Genomic DNA, 23,575 nt, shown 5'->3' on the forward strand with positions numbered 1-23,575 from the left:
TCCCTAGCGCCTCTTTTTACTGAGGGCCCTAATTTGCATGTTCTTTCCCCCCTGAATCGCGTACACAGGAGAGTGGCCTGTGCGCGCGCCGGCCGCGACTTTTACTGAATCGGCCTGTTAGCCAGCTAAAACTCTGCCATTCGGTGGAGTGAAATATTTAAAACTTGGAGTTTGTACAACTAACTGAAGTTTAGTCGAACAAACCCTTTTTGGATAACAGCCCCATAAACGCTACAATAACTGAGAAATATTTAAGGATCAAATCACTGAAGGTCAGCATCCACACCTTCATGATAACTTCTAATGTAAGATTGCTACTCATGCAGCTGGCCATACCATTGTTTTAGGAGTTCACAGCTCTGATCCTCAAGGGCAGCAAACAAGTCTGGGTTTCAGTGAACCTATGATATGCAAATTAGCCTTATAATACCAAATGTTTGCAGAGGCATCTGATGAACATTCATTTGTGGGTATTCCTAAAATCAGACCTGTTTGCGAGCCTTGAGGACCAGTGTTGGAACCTCCTGTAGTAATGCACTTGTATCTGGAACGGTCAGGACAGAGGCCATTCCGGATACTGAATTTTTCTGAACAGATGTTCGGGATATGGTGGACATTTTCTGATGAAAAGAATTTAAGGATGGGAGTTTTCTTCTGAAAAAAATGGATCATATGAAGCCAACCAATAATCTTGAGATAATTGAGGTTTTTCCGGTAAAATAAATCACGGCCCGGGGACTGCAAATTTGTATAGATAACGAGTTTCCTGTTAATAGATCTTCGGATGATTGGTGCTCCACTGTGAGGATGATGATGCCTGCAAATAAATGCAGTCATTAAGCGCCTCCCAGAAAACTGAAGAAATACCCAGCTGAAGGGCAGCCATCTGAGCCAAAAGCAAGCAAACTGAGCCGTTTTAGAAAAGGTTACAGTAACACTAGGTTTTGAATCTGAAGCATGGCAATAATAAAATTGTGCTGCAGTTAAGAAAAGTCACTCGCACACTAGGGAATAAATATAACGCTCTTGCCAGGTAATCATCTGTGGAAAGTTGAGAGCCAGCATGTAAACTGCACAGGTTTTCATGTTTTGTTTTGTTTTTCTTTTTACGTCATCCGTTGTTTTCATTTTTTTTTTCCATTCAGTTTCAGCTGCAGGTTCCTCCACGCTGGGGTGGCGAGCGACGTCCTGGTGACCGAGCGCCCTGCCAGGGTTGGCACGCTTCTGGATTATAACGGCGGGAGGATCTCGTTCTTCAGCGTGCATAAGGGGCGGCTGCTCTTCTCCATCAGGCACCGGCTGTCGGAGGCTGCCCACCCTGCCTTCCTGCTGGAAACACCCGGGGAGCTTCACCTGCATACAGGGATCGAAATGCCAGAGTTTAAGCACAGCTAGTCTGCTCTTTTCCAATGGCTCATCCCGCCATTCTCCCGCCAACAAGCAGCTACAAGCACACTGTTTACTTTCATCTATTTATATATTCCATACAATAGAGAGGCCTACATGGGGATTGTGGATTGATAGGGGAAAGGTAAACGGACATGCATGAACGGCCGTCCGTATATTTTTCTGAAAAGATATTTCGTGTGGTGAAAACCTTGGATGTGATGTAAATTTGTTACTCATTAAACAACCAACTGACTTTTGCTAGAAAACGCTGCTAAGAAATAGTTAGAAATAGAAGGAGAAAGATATGAAGTAGTCAAATACCTCCAGTTTCCTATTATTTAAAAGTTTGCCTTTCAATGATTTTCTGTAATTTTATGCCATGTCAGGTTAGATGGTTTCTTTTCAAGCATCTAGAAAACAATATTTAACTTTATTATTCTGAATTATTGCAAAACAAACTCCATGGTGGCTTCATGGATTGCTCTTTGCCATTCATGGATAGCGGTTTATTTGTGGTTACTGAAGATTTTATTTTTAAAAACTGAATTTTTGTTCCATACTAAATAAATAAAATAAATACCAGTCGTCTGGTACAGACAGAGCTGATACTAGCCCCTTATTTTTAGGATTTGCTTCTTTGAAGTCAGTCTTCTGCAGGTTTATGGAAATATATCTGCTCCAAGTTGTCAGCATAGCTTAGGAAAACACTGTATTTATCCATAAGTGGCTTTCAGTTGGAAGTGACTGGGCTGGCTAGCATGTAAATGTAATTGTGTATATGTATACCTGTATTGTATTGCAAAACTTCCCGTTTGTATGCTATTTGACATCATCTAAAGACAGCACAGAATCCCTTTGAATAGTGGGCTTTGCTAAGGAAATCAAAGGTCATTTCATAAGCTATTTGTTTGTAGCTTCATCTTGCTCTCAATAGTTAATAATTATTTGTCTAATTATCACTTTTTACTTAGCTACAAAAGTTTTGATTTGGTTATTCAATGATGACTTGTATATGAGCTCTGGAAACTGAACTCACATGTGTATCTGCTAAAATTAAATGTGGAATCATCAGTTATATCTTCAGAGTTTTTGGCTCGTACAGACACAATTGTGTTATCCAGACTAGAAAAGAGTAAGGACTTGACCTCCCCTAATGTATAGAGTAGTTACTACACTGCAGAATGTGCCCTCTAACCTCAACCCTGCTTGAATTAATGTGAGCTCATCCTGAAATTTAAAAAAAATAATAAATTGCTCATATTCTTTGCAGGTCAAACAAGAAACCAGGCAGCTTAAAAGGAAAACTGTTTTATTTATCCAACCAGTAATAGGTACCAGAGACAAGGAGATTCACGCCCTGCCCCACTGGCATCCTGTGCAACACCAGACCTCCTTGGGGTTTTCATGATTAGTTTTGAATCTGAACTACGAAGAGTGCAAGTGTTTGTTTGTTTTTTTTTGCTGGCTGAGCTGACCTGTGTTCTGTATTTATTCCTCCTTGAAATCAGCTTTGAGTACTTCTACAGTGGCCAGTTTGCCTTTAATCTAACAATAGCTCTGCTCCAAGCATCAGCTGAGCAAGAGTTTTCACCAGCAGCACATTTGCTACATTTCTGTGAGCATTTTTGTCTTTCTTGTGACAAGGCGCTTACTATGTTTACTGTGAATTCACCCGACTCAGTTTGAGCTCAGCATCAGTCTGGATTTAAGATGAGATTCTAGAGCTGACAAGTGTACTACTGCTGGTTCTTGACTGAATCACACCCAGGGCCAGACAGCTTATTTATCTCAAACCTTGTGTTATTGCTAGGAGATCACAATTCTGTGTTAACAGCTTTTTTGAGAAACACTGAAAAGATTTTTAATAGTAGATGAAAGATTCTTAATAGTGGATTGCATCTTTTTTTTTTTATTATTATGTTTTGCATCTGGAAGCTGGTGGCCTTTTTCTCAGAGGTTTGGTTTGGGCCTTGGCTGAGGTGTTATTTGGAAAAGTAACATAGTTTGATAGATTTGAAAGCAAAGTGTCATCGCTGTATGCACAGTATGATCTAAAATTTTGAAGCACAGCTGCCCAGTGGTGTGCAGCAGGAGGGTCCTGGGAGCTCGTTTCTTAATTATCTTATGAAAACAGAGAATACTTCACTAGGTGAAACAGAACTGACCCTTGAGAAGAAATTGGTAGCATATATTTTGGCATTACTATTGTGGAGACAAAAATGCTAAAATTTGTACTGACCTGAGGGAGGGAGTGTAGGTCTCAAAAGCTATTCAGAAATGTGTTAAATTAGTCCAATAAAAAGATCTCACCTACAATTTTTGTTGACCTTTATTTTACACCTCATTCAGAATGAAATTATTTTGTGCTGGATTCCTGTGTTTCAGAGTTCTTGGGTAGCACCAGAAAAGGAATAGTTTTAGGAAGCACAATTCAGACTCAGTTAATCAGCACAGAAAAGAGGTTCAGTAAAGCTTTCTAGGCATTTTACTTAGTAAGCCTTTAAAATAGAGCTAGTACTTTAATTCTTAGAATGTATGGTTTGTTCTGTTGGTGAAATTATTATACTAGATCTAAGCAAAATGCATTTCTAAAGCTTTTATTCATGGTAAGGAACATTTCTGACTATTTTAAGGAATGCATCATCATACTAATACATTTTTTCATCTGTATAGTTAGTAACAGAACTTGTAGACTTTAATTATTCTTATGCCACTGTAGATTGTAGGTGCAATAGGCCACAAATCTGTGTTAGGCCAAGCAACATTTTCTCTGAACAAACTAATATGGAAAAACAGCAGCAAGGGTTTGGATTTTCTTAAGACTTGGGAAATGCAGACATTACAGAAAAACAGGATTATAAACTTTATTTGACAAAACTCAGAAAAGTTTACTTTTGGATGTGCCTGATACAAAGAAGTCAACACGGCTTGGACACTCCTTATCTTTAAGCATTCCTAAGACTATGTAGTTACATATTCCAAGATGAATTCTTAACTTCTCCAAAAAAAAAAAAAAAGGAGAATCCTCCAATCAAAAGCAGAGTTTGGCCCTCATCAATATTCATATACTCATCTGATTCCTTACTAAAGTAAGTGGAACACAGGAACTAGACAGCAAGGCTGTCAACATCAGCAGGGCCTGCCATCTCCCTGAAGCCCAGCCAGCCAACAGACAGTCCTGGGCCCAGCATTACCACCGCTGGTATCCAAGTAAAAATTACCTGCATTCCTGTGGCCTAAAGACAGACATCGATTGGAGATTGCTACACCAAATCACTGAGCTGAAGATTCCTACACTGAACAGAGAAGCTGCTACATCTCTACCTGATATCCTGGACTGACCTACAGACAGCTGACTGAAGTTCCTGTATCTCAAACTGCTGACTATGTGTTCCTGTCCAGCAAATGGACAGCACTGCTCACAGAAACGGAGAGAAAGAGACGTCTTCATGGAGCTTCACTAGCTACTTATCAGTGTGGTAAGAAAGGTCAGAGAACTGATTCCAAGTAATATTGAGTTAATTAGCTGGTAGGATTTGTGTATTGGTGAAATATGTGCAGGTTTACAATTCATTGATCCGCTATGCTAATTTAGAAACAGTAAAAGTGCATTTACCTGTATTGCATCATCTGAAGCAACTGATATAGGTTGAATAATACCTAATCAATTAAGTTTAATCAATAAAGACCCTCAATAAATAAGTTACTGAACCTTGACAAACTGAAGAGTCGTTTTTCTGATTCTGATCCAAAATAAAAATTACCGCAAGAAATCTGTTCTAAAGAGTTGTAAAGTTTCTGCCCTATATTATCTAGATCTCAATATAGAGAGATCGAGAGAGAGATACACCTCAGCTTGTTGTCTCTAACAGGGTTATTCATCAAAATGTGTTATGGTGTAATAGCCTTAGTAGAGAGGTTATTTGGTTAGCACATGTGATAACACGTTAATGCTATAACTCATGTGATACGAACACTAATGTGTGAATGCAAATTTTTGTGAGGGGCGGGATCAGGGAGGAGTTTGGCAGAAAAGATGGTACATATGAATTGTAACTCCTTCCTCCATAAACTGAAGAAAAGCATCTCTGCATGACAATGACCACAACTCAGAAATCCGCCGCACTGAACAGATAGCAACTGGAACACTGCCTTCAGCGGAAGATCTTTTGGGAACACCTCTCGTAAGGGCTCAAAAGGAGACCTGCACAAGATTTTCAACACCAAATTGAGATTCCATGGAGGGGACCAAACACAAGACTGGAGGATGCAAATGCAGAATCTGAGAGACCCTATAACTCCTGACATCAAGCCTTGAACACCTTCCAGACCTGAACATAAGTTAGGGAAGTGGAAAACTTTCTAGCCTGCCACATCATTGTAATAACCTCTTTCAAACAGCCTTTAACTCTCAATCTTCTCCTTTCAAAAGCCAAGCTGTGAGACAAAAGGGCCAGTTTGGGGCCAGTTTGACATGCAGAGTGAGATGTATGAACAACACAGTACAACTCAGTGAAGATTTGCCTCATTTGGAGTGAGGAAAGTCTCCCAAAGATGAGATTTCTACATTGTATAGTGATATAAATAGTTGATTACTATGAAAGCCTTATAAAGAAGCTCTTTCTCGCTCTCCCCTTCCCCCAATAGGGGCACCACAGTGGGAGGGAATGACTGAGAGGGAAGGTAAGAGGATTGAGTGAAAGGGAAGGATGAAAGTAGAATAGTGTATGAGTGAATGACTTGTGTGTATATGAAAGGAGGAAGTTTATGCGTTCTCTCACCTCCCCCATTAAGCCACTACAATAACTGGAAATAAAAAGTTTCCAGGTATGGAAAAGGGGGAATTTTTTTATCCTTATTAGTTTTAATTTTTGGATGGTGTTTGATATGTCTTTTTTGAAATGTTTAATAGATTTTGGGGAAATGTTTAAAGCTTTTTTTATCCTTAGCTTGTTTATTCATCAGCTGTTTTGAAATATTCTTTTTATTAGTATGGTTTTCTATTATGATTGCTGATTTATATTTCTTGATTTTGTTTTATGAGAAATAGTGGTTTCTGTTTTTGCATTGCATTACATTGCATATGAGTCTGGCTTGTAGTGTTTTCCAGTTCCACCTTTCTATTTATATTTTATGGTCTTTTTATTCTTATTTGGTGAGGGTCTATCTGTGTTTTGCATTTATTGTTTGTTACACACTGTTCCTTGTAAAGGCTTTGCCTATATATTTTTTGGTTTGTAAGTTATCTGTAAACCGGCACGATGTGCAAACGGCTGTCGGTATATAAAATTAAATAAATAAAATAAATAAAATGATTAAGGTGGGGTAGTCTGCTAGCCAGGAAAATGCTTTGAGCCTCTTGCCCTTAAAATATATCTCTGTTGGATTAAAGGTTTTACTGATTTTGCCAGAGGTAGGGATCTATGATTGCAGGGGCTCCTCGGGTGCTAAAATGGTGGAGCTTAAGCCTGTTAGATATTGAAATACCTGCAGCAAACGTTGAGGGTTTGATTACCATGCCGAGGGGCTCCAAGGGGGACACCCCCCACCAGCCCCTGTTGTGGGCAATGGCTTGTAATGTGGCCCCAGCACAAAAAGGTTTGCCCACCTCTGGTGCAGCACACTAGACATACCTAGTCCACTTTGTCTGTCAGCCAAAAAACAAGAAGCTAGCTCTCAACACTCCTCTGCATGTACACACAGTCACAGAACACCTGGACCAAAACGATCTAGTGGTTCAGTGTGCCAACCAAAGGCCAAAACTTCCCGCTACGAGAGTTCAACATTATCTGCCAAATAAAAGCAAAGTCTGGATTATTTTTTAGCCCCCTGGGGATAATCCTTCAGTCAATATAAAAGTAATCAGAAACCTCCACTAAGGAAAGCAGGAGGAGAACAAGTATGGGAAAAGGAGGAAGGAGCTGACCTGCATGGAACGGCACTACCCTTAGCAGAAGACACGGAGGGGAGGAGAGGCATGGGCTCTAACCTGCATGGAGTGGCACTTACTACTCTTAACAGAAGGCAAGGAGGGCATATGGGGGGGGGGGAACCTGCATGGAGTGGCACTTACTACCCTTAACAGAAGGCAAGGAGGGCATATGGGGGGGGGGGGGAACCTGCATGGAGTGGCACTTACTACTCTTAACAGAAGGCAAGGAGGGCATATGGTGGGGGGAAGGGGGTAACCTGCATGGAGTGGCACTTACTACCCTTAACAGAAGGCAAGGAGGGCATATGGGGGGGGGGGAACCTGCATGGAGTGGCACTTACTACTCTTAACAGAAGGCAAGGAGGGCATATGGGGGGGGGAAGGGGGTAACCTGCATGGAGTGGCACTTACTACCCTTAACAGAAGGCAAGGAGGGCATATGGGGGGGGGGGGAACCTGCATGGAGTGGCATTTACTACCCTTAACAGAAGGCAAGGAGGGCATATGGGGGGGGGGGGGGGGAACCTGCATGGAGTGGCACTTACTACCCTTAACAGAAGGCAAGGAGGGCATATGGGGGGGGGGAAGGGGGTAACCTGCATGGAGTGGCACTTACTACCCTTAACAGAAGGCAAGGAGGGCATATGGGGGGGGGGGGGAACCTGCATGGAGTGGCATTTACTACCCTTAACAGAAGGCAAGGAGGGCATATGGGGGGGGGGGGGGGAACCTGCATGGAGTGGCACTTACTACCCTTAACAGAAGGCAAGGAGGGCATATGGTGGGGGGAAGGGGGTAACCTGCATGGAGTGGCACTTACTACTCTTAACAGAAGGCAAGGAGGGCATATGGTGGGGGGAAGGGGGTAACCTGCATGGAGTGGCACTTACTACCCTTAACAGAAGGCAAGGAGGGCATATGGGGGGGGGGGAACCTGCATGGAGTGGCACTTACTACCCTTAACAGAAGGCAAGGAGGGCATATGGGGGGGGGAACCTGCATGGAGTGGCACTTACTACCCTTAACAGAAGGCAAGGAGGGCATATGGGGGGGGGGGAAGGGGGTAACCTGCATGGAGTGGCACTTACTACCCTTAACAGAAGGCAAGGAGGGCATATGGGGGGGGGGGGGGGGAGAAGGGGGTAACCTGCATGGAGTGGCAGTTACCACACAAGCAACTTGCTGAGAAGACTGGATGGACCATGTGGGTCTTTATTGCCATCATTTACAATGTTACTGTGTAACTTAAGATATTAAGGAAAGAGCTGTCAGGACAATGCCTTGCACCAGAGCTTCTCAACCACTGTGCCGCGACATACGGCTGTGCCACAGCAAGATCTGTGCCGTGGTGCTCTCCCTTCCCCTCTCCTTTCTCCCACGGTAGTTTTTCTTACCTTGCTTGCAGTAGCGTGCAGTCAGGGCCTTCAAGTGATTTACTACTAAATCCCCAGCCTATGGACTACGGGGTGCCAAGTGCCACCCCAACTTTAAACATCAGATTGGTCAGGGATAAACCAAGCCCCTGCCCAGTCTGATCAGTCGTGACACACCTCCCTACCCTAACTCCCCTCCCCCTCACCTCGCAGTTGTTGGTTTTAACCAAACATCATCTTTTCACCAGACCAGTCCGGTGGCAGGTATGAGATGACAGTTGGCTAAATGTGACTCCTGCTGCCGCCCACCCCACAAACTGGCAGGACAGTGAGTGGATCCCATCACACTAAAGGCCAGAGAAAAAGAAAAATGACTTTGATATATCTCACAGGAGAAAAATCAGTGGAAAATTCATTTTTCCCATGATTTCCTTTTTGTTCTAACACTGAATTAATTCATGGGCAAAATCATGGAAGAACCAGGAGTGAGGGTGTGACATGCCTTGCGCTAAAAATCTCCTCTTAAAAATTGCTCCCCCGTGGCAATTCTGTATAATATTATATAGTAAAAGTTCCAGGGTTATCAGATTCAAAACATCACAGCTATCCTGACCTGGTTCCGGTTTTCTCCCATTGTTGAGTACTGATTTATTATTCGTAAGGATTTCCCTGAAATATAGAAGAACTACACGTCCATAGATGCAACAAGACTCCCTGATTTGTTCTTCCTGTCTCTAACACCCTGCAGCAATCTGATATCTCTACAGATCCACCTTAAGGAGGTGGGCTCCCCCAGCATGCCCTCAGCTAGAGAGCTCTGCGCATGCTCCGTACAGGGGCACTGCTCGCTGCAGAAAACACTTAGAATAAAAAACAGAACATTTCTGCCTCCCCAGATCTGCCAAAGGGGAAAGGAGGAATTTTATCTGAGACCCGCAGGAATCAGCCCAGCCTCCTTCTCCTCATCTCCTATTCATCTTTTTCAGCATCTGACCAGAAACAGAAATCTCCAGCATGAATCCATCCCAGCAGCTGCAGAATTCAGAGGAAAACGAGAGGGAAAAGTGTTCCCTGATTTCTAATCAGGTAACAAATCTTCTCTGTCCTCTTTTATACCCTGAGGTCCACATTCAGAGAGCCAGTGAGTGGGTAAGTTATCCCGGTAAAGTTACTTTACTTGGATATTCAGTGGAATGCAGCCAGTTCTCGGATAAAGTCCAAACTAAGAGGATGAAGTTATTCAGATAACTTTATGACTGCTCACTGACATGACCAGACTTACCCAGATAATACTAAATATTGATGATATCTGGATAAGTTTTAGCCATGTGTAGCCCCATCCAAAGGTGTGGCCTAAGTAATGATGGATCCCCCCTCCAACAACTAATAGATCTCTGAGGGGAATTGTCCCTGAAATGAGTATTCCCAGAGGGCACCAGCAAGCACACTGAAGTAAAGCAATACTGCTTTTATTATTGCAGAATCCAGGGCAGCAATTATAAACCAGAACACAAAGGGTTAAACATAGACATGTGTGAACATCGGTAAACAGTGAAATGCAAACCATTTCCCAAAATATTTACCCTTAGAGTAATAAAATATGGACAGAATATAACCTTGTATTTACTGATAATCAGGCCCGGTATTCATTTAAATTACTAATGAGCTCACCATAACCCTCGAGGATATATTTATTTATTTATGTGTTTTATATACCGTCATTCCATGTGAAAATCACTAGGTCACAACAGTGTACAGGTTTGAGAACAGAGGTAGACATACGTACAGGCAGTAAACTAGGGGAACATTTAGAGACAATGGGTGAATTTCAAAGGCAGAAGCATTTAGGAAAACATAATTGGGTTATGGAGGCGTTAGGGGTGGGGGGTAATGATCGGTACATATTTGGTTATCTGACTCATGGCAAACTGGTCCCAGAAATATGCATGCATTAACACATACCTGTAGGCTGCTGGGGGACAATTGTATGTGCTGCAATGCTTATTGTTCCTTAACCCACAGGGGGCAGCAGCCACGTAACGTACCCTCGGCCTTCAATCACACTGCGCCCCTTCCACCCCTTAAATTCATTTGTAATCCCAAATGAATACATGTGGTGCAGACTCATTTTTAAGGTGGTGATGAATGTCAGTGTACTGAATCTGCCATTCACCAGTTGTTACAAAACCCAGAACCCAAAGTTTCTTTCCCTGTGTGTGTGTCTGAAAAGAGTACTCACGCTCCCAAAGGGCCAGCAGACATCATCCTGATCTCCGCTCCAAGAAGCCTTTATTCTCTGCAAACACTGCAGTAAACAGCACATCCATCAGACTGCTGCAGCCTGACAGCAACTCTCAGCCATATACAGCAATCACAGGACAGCAGGTATTAGCAGCATCCAAGCTTAGCAAAGCAGAGGCACTACAAAACCTAGTAAATTGCAGCTGGTCTCAACATAAGCTGTCTGCTTATCTCTCTTGCTGCCTAGTCTAACTGGGATACTCACTGGATATCCCTGCAGGGGTCAGCAGGCCTAGCTGACAGAATCACAGATCTCTTATACTGTTTCTCCCAAAGCCCAGCTGCCTGGGCAGATTTGAAATTTTCTTCTCAACATTCTCATTGGTCAAATCCTCTCCTGTGATTCGTTGGCTTTTAGAGTCATATGCTCTGACGTATAATGCAGTCACATGATGTGATGGCAGGTGAAGCAGCCATGTTGTTGTGCCGGAGGTGGACCCTTGGCCTGAGGTGGGGTTGACGCTACCCACAGAGCAAGCCCTATGGGTCCCCACTGATGGTAGGCGGAGCTGGCTGAGTGACGGAGGCCAGCAGGAACTTCGCCAATACCAGCCCTCGTTCCCCATAAGTTGAGCCCTTGGGTGCCGGGGCTCCCAGGGAACGATGTCTGAATCAGCCAGGGGCCAGCAGTGGAACAGGAAGATGAATGCGAGTCCAGTCGAGGCAGAGATCCAGAGACTCGGGCGCCAATGGAGTATGGGAGGCAAGACAGGTGGCGCCCGAGTAGTAGAAGCCTATAGGACAAGTCCAGGGTAGTATCTGTAGAGGCAACAAGAGCAGGCTGTGGTCGGGCCAGGTGGCAGACGAGGTCAGGCGGTCAAACGAGCAAGGGTCAAAACCAGAAGTCAATCCAAACGTGGTCAGGCAAAGCAGGGGTCAAGCCAGAAGTCAATCTGAACGTAGAAGACAAGGACTGGGTACAGGAGCAGGAACCAGGAACATAGACAGGATCAGGTACAAGCAACGAGCACATGACAAGCGTGGAGACCTGTTGCCAAGGCAAGGAAGCACTGGCTGGGCCTGGCCTTATATACTGGGACCCAGTAATGTCAACATCCAGGGCCACGGGATGGATTCCCATCATGGCCCCTTTAGAAACAGGAAAGGCGTGTGTGCGCACCTAGTGGTGCTGGACGGCAACGCCTCCCCACGGACCACGTGGGGAGGCCCGCCGAGGAACTGAGGAGTCCGCAGAGGAGTTGGTGACAGCAGAGGAAGCTCGGGTGCGCAGGCGGCTGCCTACTGCCGCGAGAGAGGTAGAACCGGGAGCAGGAGCTGGAAATCGGGGGTAAGTGGGCCCGAAAGCGGGCCTGCTGCGGGTGGCACATGCAGCAGTACTCCCCCTTACGCCCCCCTCTTGGAGGTCTGGGTTTGCCCGGATGGACACGATAGAAATGGAGGAGGAGACCCTTGTCCAGAATGTTGTTTGCAGGCTCCCAAGAATTTTCCTCAGGTCCATAGCCCTCCCATGACAGGAGATACTCTGCGGTGGACATCAAGGACTTATTGAACCTTATACACAGTATCTGTTTCAGCAACAACTTGGGATGGCACATGTGCCTTGCGAGAAGGCCAGGTGAGTACCACAGGTTTCAATAAAGATATGTGGAAGGAGTTATGAATGCTAAGAGTTGGAGGTAGTCGGAGCTGGTAAGTAACAGGTCCTATAAGTCGAATGACAGGGAAAGGACCAATGTATCTAGGTGTAAATCTCTGCAAAGGAATTTTGAGACGGATATAGCGTGTACTCAGCCAGATGTTTTGGCCAGGTTGGAATTCTGGAGCAGGACGACTATGAGCGGCCGTGGACTTCTTGGCCCGAGCCGCAGCCTGGCGCAACGGAGATCGGTCTGGTGCCTTGAGGGCTTCGGCAGTGGCTTGGGCTGCCGGAGAGGGTACCAAAAGTGGGATCGGTAACGGAAGTCGGGGTTACCTACCATAAACAATGGAGAATGGTGAGACTCCAGTAGCTGCTGTGATGTGGGAGTTGTGGGAAAACTCCGCCCACGGAAGTAACTCCACCCAGCTTTCCTGACATTGGTGTAGGCGAGGAGAAAGTTCTTGAGTGAGCAGTTCATCCGCTCGGCTTGGCCATTTGCCTGAGGGTGGTACGCAGTCGTCATGCTGATGGAGATGCCAAATTTGCTGCATAAAGCACGCCAATAACAGGAGGTAAACTGGGGACCTCTGTCAGAGGCTATATCCGTGGATAGACTGTGCAGGCGAAACACATGCTGGAAGAAGAGAAGTGCTAGCTCCGGGGCTGAAGCTAGGGTAGGCAATGGGACGAAATGGGTCATTTTGGAAAACCAGTACACGATGACCCAGATGACTGTGTTTCCTCTAGAAGGTGGTAGGTCCACAACGAAGTCCGTGGATGGATGGATCCATGGTTCCACTGGTGCAGGGAGTGGCTGAAGGAGGCCCTAAGGTCTTCCCACCGGAGGTTTTGCTGAGCACACATTGAGCAGGAATCAACATATGCTCAGGTATCGGTAACCATGATTGGCCACCAATAAAATCGCTGGAAGAGAGAGAGTGTCCGGGTGTGTCCTGGGTGACCAGCAATCTTAGAATCTTGTGCCCAACGTAAGACCTTCTCTTGAAGGCGGCGAGGTACCACCGTCTTTCCGGCTGGGACCGGAATGGAAGCAGACAAGCAGATACATGCAGGATCTATGATGTGACTAGGTTCTTCAGAGATGTCATTTGTTTCAAAAGAGCGAGACAAGGCGTCCGCCCGGAGATTTTTCTCCGCAGGATGGTACGGTAGTTCAAAATTAAATCTGGAGAAGAACAGTGCTCAGTGAGCCTGGCGAGCCTTGAGACGCTGGGCGCGAGTAAGATGGTCAAGATTCTTGTGGTCGGTGAAAATAGCGAACTTATGTTGAGGGCCCTCCAACCAGGGGTGCCATTCTTCCAGAGCGAGTTTAATCGCCAGCAACTCCCTATCGCCGATGCTGTAGTTTTGTTTGGCTGGAGAGAACTTGTGGGAAAAAAAGGAACACGGGAGTAGGGTTCCTTGGGTCGAGGGTTGGCTCAGAACCGCCCCTACCCCTATGGCAGATGCATCCACTTCTGCGATGAAGGGGCGATTCGGGTCTGGGTGATGCAGGCATGGACCAGAAAGGAAAGCGTCCTTTAAAATTTCAGAAGGCAGCAAGGGCTTTGGGTGTCCAGTTCCTCGTATCGCTGCCCTTGTGAGTCATGGCCGTGAGAGGCACTGCCAGCGAGGAGTAGTTGGCTATAAAGTGGTGGTAGTAATTCGTAAACCCCAAAAATCTCTGGAGCGCCTACAGGCCAGGGCCAATTTTGGATTCCTTTAAGCTTGTTTGGGTCCATGGTGAATCCTTGCTGTGAAATTATATACCCTAGGAAGGGTAGGCTGGACTGCTCGAAGAGACATTTGTCAAGCTTGGTGAATAGATGGTTCTCATGAAGGCGTTGGAACACATGCAGACGTCGGCACGGTGTTTGGACAGGTCTTTGGAAAAGATGAGGATGTCATCTAAGTATGCAACAATTTTGGTGTCGAGGAGATCACGGAAAATCTCATTTATCATGGGTTGGAATACAGCAGGGGCATTACAAAGGCTGAAAGGCATGACTAGGTATTTGTAATGTCCATCCCTGGTATTAAATGTCATCTTCTGGGCGTATGCATACCAGGTTATAAGCGCCCCGCAAATCCAATTTAGTAAATAAGGAGGCGCCCTGAAGCCGATCGAACAGTTTGGTGATCAATGGTAGAGGGTATTTATCCTTGCGGGTTATGGCATTTAGGCCACGGTAATCGATACATGGACTCAAGGACCCATCCTTCTTCGTAATAAAGAAAAAGCCCACGCCGGTGGGCGAGGTCGAGAGGCAGATGAACCCTTTAGCTAGGTTCTGTCATGGCACGAGTCTCAGCTAAGACTCGTGCCATGACAGAACCTAGCTAAAGGGTGACAGAAAGCGGGTATGTCCTACCCCTAGGAGGCGTCGTACCTGGCAGAAGCTCAATGGCACAGTCAAACTTGCGTAGAGAAGACATCTTCATAATCTGCATACAGAGATGGAAGGCCAGAGGCAGTTACTGCCAAGGAAATCGCAGGAGAAGGTGCCACCTTCTTCAGGCATGTCCGATGACAAGCTGGGCTCCACTCAGTGAATTACAGAGTTCCCCAGTCAAACTGGGAAGAGTGATGCTGGAGCTAGGGCAATTCCAAGACCACTGGATGGATAAGTTTTTCCAGAACTAGGAGTTCCACTTCTTCATGAAGAGCTCCAGTGAGAAGATGGACGGGTGCCATCACTAGGGAGATCCTGCTCTTATGATTAAGTGGTGTTTGGGTGGATCCCTCGGCACTGCGGCAGATGACCACACCCATGGGGAGGAGCCCCGTGAGGAGCCACAGTACTAGGCTAGACTCAGATCACACAAATACAGTTAGTTCTTTATTATACAGCTTGAAGAGTACCACCAGAGGTGGCAGTAGTGAGGCAGTCTGGTAGTAGCAGTCTCAAGGACCTCGGCAGAGGGAGCTCTTCTCACCCCGTTGGTACAGGAATGTTCCGAAGCAGGTTTCCCAGCTAGGTAGTACTGTGGATGAGACAGACTGAGAGTTAAAGTACTCACTAGATGTTTGCTGTAGGTATGAGATTCCACCAGGTTGAAGTAGAAAGTGCAGGCACTGAGGCAGGGAGAGCAGGCCTTCGAGGAGCGAGTAACTGTTTCCCTGTAAGGCACCTGAAATAAAGTAGAGGGCCCCCGAGGAGCGGGTACCCAGGTTAGCAGTTACCCCGAAGGGCAGAGAGAGACCTTCCAGCAGCAGAGTAGCATAAATGGGAACGGATTCAAGTCCTTGCTAACTCGATGAGCTAGCAAATTAGAATATTTATTTATTTATTTTTAGATTTTTATATACCGGTGTTCCTATATGAAATAAAGATCACATCGGTTTACATTGAAACAGAACATGAAAATTGCCAAAAGGCATTACATAGAATAGGTTATATACCCGGATGGCATGACATCAGCAAGAGGGAACGCCCCCGAGGTTCACACCAAGTTTGGAATAAAGACGTGGGTGACGCGCGCGCGCACCCTAGTAGGTACCTGGGAGGAGCATGGCGGGAGGCTGCACCATAGCCGTTCCGGGGACGCCGGAGAGGTTGGCTTGTAGTCGTGGCAGTAGCCATCTTTCCTAGGTAAGCAGGAGGAGCCATGAACAAGATGAGGCAAACCAGGCGAAGCCGTCTAGCACAGACAGACGCAACACCTGCCAGGCAACGGCTCACCATAAATAGAAGCAATACATAAGGATGTTTCGAGAGGACGAGTGGAGATACCCAGGAGATGTACCAAGTCCTTAAGAATGAAGTTCCCTCCTGCTCCGGAGTCAATCAAGGCCAGGACTGGGAAGGAACGAGAATCCCAGGTTAAAGTAACTGGCAGGGACAGTTGAGGGGCCGGAGAAGTAGCGTCCAAGTTCAGGACCCCAACCGAACCTAGACCCGGAAGTTTCCCGGACAGATAGGACAAGACTGGAGACGGTGGCCGGGAGCCCCGCAACAAAGACACAGACCCGAATGTCTCCATCTGAGGTGTTCCTCCGGAGACAAGCACCCTCGACCCAACTGCATAGGCTCTTCTGCTTTCGTGGAGGACGGGATTCCGCTAACCGCGGATCCTGCTGCTGGTGATGAGCGGGAACGCTCCAAGGTGGGTCATCTGGGCGTCCGTACCTCTCGGTGATGCTCTTGGAGGCTGTGGTCAATACAGCCTGCCAGTTCGATAAGATCCTCAAGGGAGGAATGTAGCTCACGGGCCACAAGCTCATCCTTGAGCTGAGGGGACAAACCGTCCAGGTAGATGGCTCGGAGGCAATCTTCTTGCCATGATAATTCTGTGGTGAGAGTTCGAAACTCAATGGTATAATCATTAAGGGCTCGTTGACCTTGCCGCAAGCGTAGAAGACTGGTGCTTGCCACAGCCTGCCTCCCTGGATCATCAAAGGTCCGACAGAAGACAGCCACAAAACGAGACAGTTCCTGTAGGAGGGAATCAGAATGTTCCCACAGGGGGAAGCCCATGCCAACACCTTACCCTGTAGTCGAGAAAGAATGAAGGTAACTTTCGTGAGTTCATCCTGGAAGATTGATGGCTGCAGAGCTTGGAATCCCCATTGAAACTGGGTGGAGCGGATAGGGCCAGCAGAGCCCTAGAGGGCGAGGGCAATGGCTGAAGTTGGAGTTTGAGCTGGAGGGCCTGCATAGGTATCCAACCAGGCATGGAGGCGCTCAACAGAGGAGGCTAGTGCCTCGAGGAACCGCTGCTGTTCCTGGACCTTGGAAGCCAGGCTGGGAATGGCCTGGAGAGCGGACGGCTCCGCCGAGCCCATGGCCTTGGCAACCTGTTGCGCTGGAGGTGGACTCTTGGCCCGAAATGTGGTTGATGGTACCCGGAGGGCAAGCCCTACGGGTCCCAACCATCGGTAGGCGGAGCTGGCTGAGTGACGGAGGCCAGCAGGAGCTTTGCCAATACCATCCCTGTAGGTTGAGCCCTTGGGTACCAGGGCCGGCTGGTCTTAGGTGGGCCTCCGTCCGAGGACTCCCAGGGTACGATGTCGGAATCAGCCAGGGGCCAGCAGTGGTAGCAGGAAGATTAAGGTGAGTCCAGATGAGACAAGGATCTGGAGACCCGGGCGCCAATGGAGTATGGGAGGCAAGACAGGTGGCGCTCGAGTAGTAGAAGGCCGACGCCTTTAAGCCAAGTCCAGGGTGGTATCTGTAGAGGCAACAAGAGCAGGCTGTGGTCAGGACAGGTGGCAGACGAGGGCAGGCGGTCAAACGAGCAAGGGTCAAAATCAGAAATCAGTCCGAGAATGGTCAGATGAAGCAGGTGTCAAGCCAGAGGTCAATCCGAACGTGGTCAGGCAAAGCAGGGGTCAAGCCAGAAGTCAATCCAAACGTAGAAGACAAGGACTGGGAACAGGAGCAGGAACCAGGAACATAGATAGCAACAGGAACCAGGAACGTAGACAGGATCAGGTACAAGCAACGAGCACACGACAAGCATGGAGACCTGTTGCCAAGACAAGGAAGCACTGGCCGGGCCCGGCCTTATATACCAGGACCCAGTGATGTCATCATCTGGGGCCATGGGGTGGATTCCCGCCCGGTCCCTTTAAAAAGAGGAAAGGTGCGCACGTGCGCCTAGTGGGTGGCATGGTGCTGGACGGCAGCGTCTCCACGCAGACCATGCAGGGAGGCTCACCAAGGAGTCCGCGGAGGAGCCAGGGACGGCAGAGGAAGCTCGGGTGTGCAGGCGGCTGCCTACTGCCACTAGAGAGGTAGAACCAGGAGCAGGAGCTAGAAACTGGGGGTAAGTGGACCCGGATACGGGCCTGCCATTAGTGGCACACGCAACACATGTTGAGGGCTGCAATAGGTGGACAAGGTTTCTTAGGGTGGTATTCCATGTCATGTGGAAGCCACTGGCTTTTTCTCATTTGCTGGATCAAGGACTGTTTTTGGCAGCGTTTGCTCCAGATCTACTCTAAAATAGAGTTGAGGAGGACTGCAGAGGTTTCAGCAGCACTGAATCAAGTGCCCTGGCTGCACAAAGAGCAAGATAAGAAGGTAATATACATGTAAAAACTTATATGGATAAATCTGTGATGGTCAGCGCAGCAAGAAATTCAAATTGTGCAGTTTTTACAACCAAATCCTGAATTTAGCTAGACAAACCTTGTCGCTTTTTCACACATATGTACACACTGTCTCACAAACATGCTGACATACATATTCTCACACACATATCACTCTTTCTGTCACAAGTATACAATCTCTCTCTCTCTCTCCCCTCCCTATGCCTGACCCAAGCAATCTTCATTTTCCTGCTTACAAATACCAACTCCCCTGACTCTTTTCTTGCACCTATCCAACTGGTGCTACTGATGCTACATCCTCCATCATCTAGCTCACACAGGGCTGCATGTGCTTCCTGCTGCTGAATCAGCCAGCATCCGAGATTTCCAGTGTCTCTCTGGAGACCAGACAATCTATACAAAATAGATTTTTAAGAGAACAGAGCTCACTTTCTGCTATAATCTACTGGACAGCTGATCTCACGGACAGTGGTCATGTAACAAAGTTTATTACACTCACATTTTAGTGAAGCTAAGGGTGTCCTCTTTGTTGTTCCAGGCATCAGTCACATTCAGTGATGTTGCTGCTTGTTTCTTGGAAGAGGACTGGGAAATTCTGGGAGAACGGCAGAAGGAACTGTACAAGAAAACCATCAAGGAGATTCACAGCATCCTCATGTCACAAGGTAAATATGCCTGCTCTATTATCTACCACCCATAGACGCATCACAAAATGGGTATTACCATCTTATCAGTGCTGAAAATCCCAGGTGCCAGGTCCCATGGGCATCTACAATTTAGTCAGGCCCCTGTTGCCATCCCACATCCAACAGGAACTGCTGTGGCTCTCCAGGGCCCAGTGAGAGACACCACTGCTGCAGGTCCAGTTACTATATTCTGTAAGGTTACACCTTCTCTATGTTAAATTGGACCAGGGGTAGGCATCTCCGGTCCTGGAGTGCTACAAATGAGTCTAGTTTTCAGACTCATCATGCATTTCACTGAAAATGCAGGAGATACATTTGCATACAATAGAGGCAGTACATACTAATATACCTCTTATGCACATTCGTTGTGAATATTATAATGGGTATTACCGGTATATTCCCCTGGTCAATACAAGGAGGCTGGCTGTAAGGAAAACCTGGAAAGGAGATAAGTAACAGAAGCTAGAATAGGAGCCAGACTCCAACTCCCAGAAGACACAGGGGTTCTGGAGGAGGAGGAACTACCCAGGCTTTACCTTATCGGGAGTGGGGGAATGAGAGAGCCCAGATGTGGTGGGAGACGGCTTTTTTTTGTATGTTTTTCATACTATGTATGTTTTAATCTGTAAACTGCCCTGATCTTGTTGGAAGGACTAAAAAAAAAAAAAAGCCTCCAGTGAGGAAGGCACTTACAAATCTTATTTTATCACTGCCTAGATCAACCAGTTTAAAAAAAAAAAAAAGAAAGCAACAAACCAGGAGTACAAGTCCTCCCAAGGGGTTGGAGCCATCCCCCTTGGTGGCAGGCAAGGCTGGAGTTGGGGACCCTGAGAGCCTACTTTCCCAGAGCTTTTCTTTCCAGACCGGTGAGTAGGGGGAATTTACCGGTGGGCCGGTCCTTCCCCCCTGAAGCCCAGAGAAGGTTCATTCCTCTGGTGAGAGCGAAGTTTAAAAAAAAAAAAAAGAGGGACCCAGAGATGTTTAATTCCTCTGGTGTCATTTAAAAAAAAACAAAACAAAAACATAGTTATTGGCAGGTCTCCCAGGGCTCCGGAGGTACTTTTGTTTACCTTCCCTTGTTGCAGCTCTTTTTCAGTGATGCCGTGGAGATTGCGGTGTTCTGCCTGCGGGGAGCCGGCTGCACAGCTCTCTCGCGATTGCCTCTGCTCCCAATGTCTTCCCAGGGGAGATGGCCCATTGGGGGCGAGGGGGAGCGATGGAGGGAAGACCCTAGCTCGGTCCCGCGGTGCAGGAAAGAAGCTGTCTGCTCGGAGGACTCGGCCTGCTTCGTTCCTGATCAACGCGGGAACGGCGGAAATTTTGAATCCTCTTGACTCCGATGCAGATCAATTTATGGGGAGAGGGGATTTCCTGCCATAACTTTCTCTGCCGAATCTAAGCCCTGAGAGACCTCAGGGCTTGGTGCCTGCCTCCCCCCGTGATTTGAGATTACCCCTGGGGGAAGCAGAGGCTGACTGTCGGTCAACAGAGCCCCCGCCAGCAAAGGTCCCCAGACCTCCAGATGTGCAGGAGACCACTAGAATTAGGACGGTCTGAGGGATTTCGGATGCATCGGGGACTCCACTAGCTGAGCAGCCGGACCTTTCATCTCAAGACCCCTTGCATGCAGACGTGGACGAGGAACCGGTTGAGGGAGATGATCCGTGGATGCTACAATTGTTTCGGAGGGATGAGCTTGATCCCATGATCCCTCATGTCCTTACTGAACTGGGGATTCTGGCTCCGCAGCCTGTTTCGGAGTCTTCCACAGTGGCTCCAGTCAGGTCTTCGGGCCCTGCCTAGGACATCTCCTTTCCACCTGATGCTATTACAGCTCATGCTCTGGGAGTGGGACACTCCGGAGACAAGTCTGCGAGTAGGAAGAGCTATGGAAAAGCTCTATCCGCTACCTGAGGAGTTGCTGGAGCTTCTCAAAATCCCTAAGGTGGATGCAGCTGTATCGGCTGTCACCAAATGGACAACGATTCCGGTGGCAGGAGCAGCTGCGCTTAAGGACCTCCAAGATAGGAAGCTTGAAGTCCTTCTTAAGCAGATTTTTGAGGTATTGGTGCTTGGCGTCCGAGCAGCGGTCTGCAGTAGTTTGATGCAGCATGCAACTCTGAGATGGGTACAACAGCTCCTCACTGCGCAGGATCTTCCTGAGGCGGAGCGTGTGGAGGCAGCAGTAGCGAAAGGTGCGGGTGCCTTGTATGATCTTCTCCATACTTTGTCGTGCACAATGGTCTCCGCAGTCTCGGACATGAGACTTCTATGGCTCCGCAACTGGTCAGCTGATGTCTCTTCCAAGTCTCAGTTGGGGGCGCTTCTATTCAAGGGAAAGTTTTTGTTTGGAGACGATCTTGAACATCTCATTAAGTCCCTAGGAGACAATAAAGTGTACAAGCTTCCAGAGGACAAGCCTAGGATTTCTAGAGCCTTCAGTCCATCTCATTTTCAATTTCGAGGTCATCACTGTTTTTGTCAGGGCAGAACTTCCTTCGCTCAGCAGCAGCCTTCGGTGAGATCCCAGACTTGGGCTCATTCCTTTCGCGGCCGTAGGCCTTCCCGCGATGGAGTCCCTCAGGGGCCTTCTGGCAACAAGTCTTCCCAATGAAGTTGTGCCGACCCACTCCTCTATTCCGGTGATAGGGGGTCGGCTCTCCCTGTTTTTTGAGGAATGGGTCAAGATTACTTAGGAACAATGGGTTCTAAGCATCATAGAACATGGTTACACTTTAGATTTTGCTCGCCCGCTGCGAGACCTGTTTTCGGTGTCTCCCTGTGGGTCCTAGGAAAAGCAACAAGTGGTGAACCAAACCCTGTGTTGGTTAAAAGACCTTGGAGCCAAGGTTCCTCCAGCCGAATGCAGGACCAGTAGGTACTCAATATATTTCGTGGTTCCCAAGAAGGAAGGCTCCTTCCACCCGATATTGGACCTGAAGAGAGTGAACAGAGCACTTCGGGTGCCCCGCTTTTGGATGGAAACTCTGCGGTCAGTCATTGTGGCCGTCTGCACAGGAGAATTGTTAGCCTCGCTGGATCTGACGGAGGCTTATCTGCACATAGGGATCCGCGAGCATCATCAAAGGTTTCTTTGGGTTTGTTTTTTTTTGGGGGGGGGGGGGGTGTTGGGTTTTTTTTAGAACATGCCATGCTGGGTCAGACCAAGGGTCCTTCAAGCCCAGCATCCTGTTTCCAACAGAGGCCAATCCAGGCAATAAGAACCTGGCAAGTACCCAAAAATTAAGTCTATTCCATGTTACCATTGCTAATAATAGCGATGGTTATTATATAAGTCAACTAAACTAACTGGACTAACCACATCCTCTGGCAACAAATTCCAGAGTTTAATTGGGCGTTGATTGAAAAAGAACTTTCTCCGATTAGTTTTAAATGTGCTGCATGCTAACTTCATGGAGTGCCCCCTAGTCTTTCTATTATCCAAAAGAGTAAATAACTGATTCTCATTAACCTGTTCTAGACCTCTTATGATTTTAAACACCTCTATCATATCCCCCCTCAGTCGTCTCTTCTCCAAGCTGAAAAGTCCTAACCTCTTTAGCCTTTCCTCATAGGGGAGCTGTTCCATTCCCTTTATCATTTTGATTGCCCTTCTCTGTACCTTCTCCATCGCACTTATATCTTTTTTGAGATGCGGTGACCAGAATTGTACACAGTATTAAAGGTGCGGTCTCACCATGGAGTGTTACAGAGGCTTTATGACATTTTCCGTTTTATTCACCATTCCCTTTCTAATAATTCCCAACATTCTGTTTGCTTTTTTGACTGCCACAGCTCACTGAATCGATGATTTCAATGTGTTATCCACTATGACGCCTAGATCTCTTTCTTGGGTGGTAGCTCCTAATATGGAACCTAACATTGTGTAACCATAGCATGGTTATTTTTCCCTATATGCAACACCTTGCACTTATCCACATTAAATTTCATCTGCCATTTGGATGCCCAATTTTCCAGTCTCACAAGGTTTTCCTGCAATTTATCACAATCTGCTTGTGATTTAACTATGGCTTATGGTCCTAGGCAAGCATTATCAATTCCAGGCACTCCCATTTGGATTGGTGACCGCTCCCCGCATCTTCACCAAGGTGATGGTGGTGGCTCTCAGACGGGAAGGGATCTTGGTTCATCCATACTTGGACGATTGGCTCATTCGAGCGAAGTCGGAAGAACTTTGCAAGATATCGGTTCGCACAGTTTTGCATTGTCTTCACTCTC

General features: G+C 47.0%; 2 protein-coding genes across 2 annotated transcripts in view; both read left to right on the forward strand.

Moving 5' to 3' along the window:
- Positions 1-4,431, forward strand: part of CMYA5 (cardiomyopathy associated 5) — a 165,266-nt gene extending 160,835 nt beyond the window's left edge. Inside the window, 1 exon segment of the mRNA XM_029575603.1 lies at positions 1,146-4,431. Within this exon segment, the coding sequence (XP_029431463.1) occupies positions 1,146-1,395 (250 nt within the window). The 3' untranslated portion in view covers positions 1,396-4,431.
- A 5,123-nt stretch (positions 4,432-9,554) lies between these two features.
- LOC115075325 (zinc finger protein 93-like) overlaps positions 9,555-23,575 on the forward strand; it is a 143,042-nt gene continuing 129,021 nt past the window's right edge. Inside the window, exons 1-2 of the mRNA XM_029575623.1 lie at positions 9,555-9,780; positions 19,189-19,315. Of these exons, the coding sequence (XP_029431483.1) occupies positions 9,709-9,780; positions 19,189-19,315 (199 nt within the window). The 5' untranslated portion in view covers positions 9,555-9,708. The remainder of the gene's footprint in view (positions 9,781-19,188; positions 19,316-23,575) is intronic.

Source organism: Rhinatrema bivittatum, chromosome 1, assembly GCF_901001135.1.
Source record: "Rhinatrema bivittatum chromosome 1, aRhiBiv1.1, whole genome shotgun sequence".
NCBI classification, from domain to species: Eukaryota; Metazoa; Chordata; class Amphibia; order Gymnophiona; family Rhinatrematidae; genus Rhinatrema; species Rhinatrema bivittatum.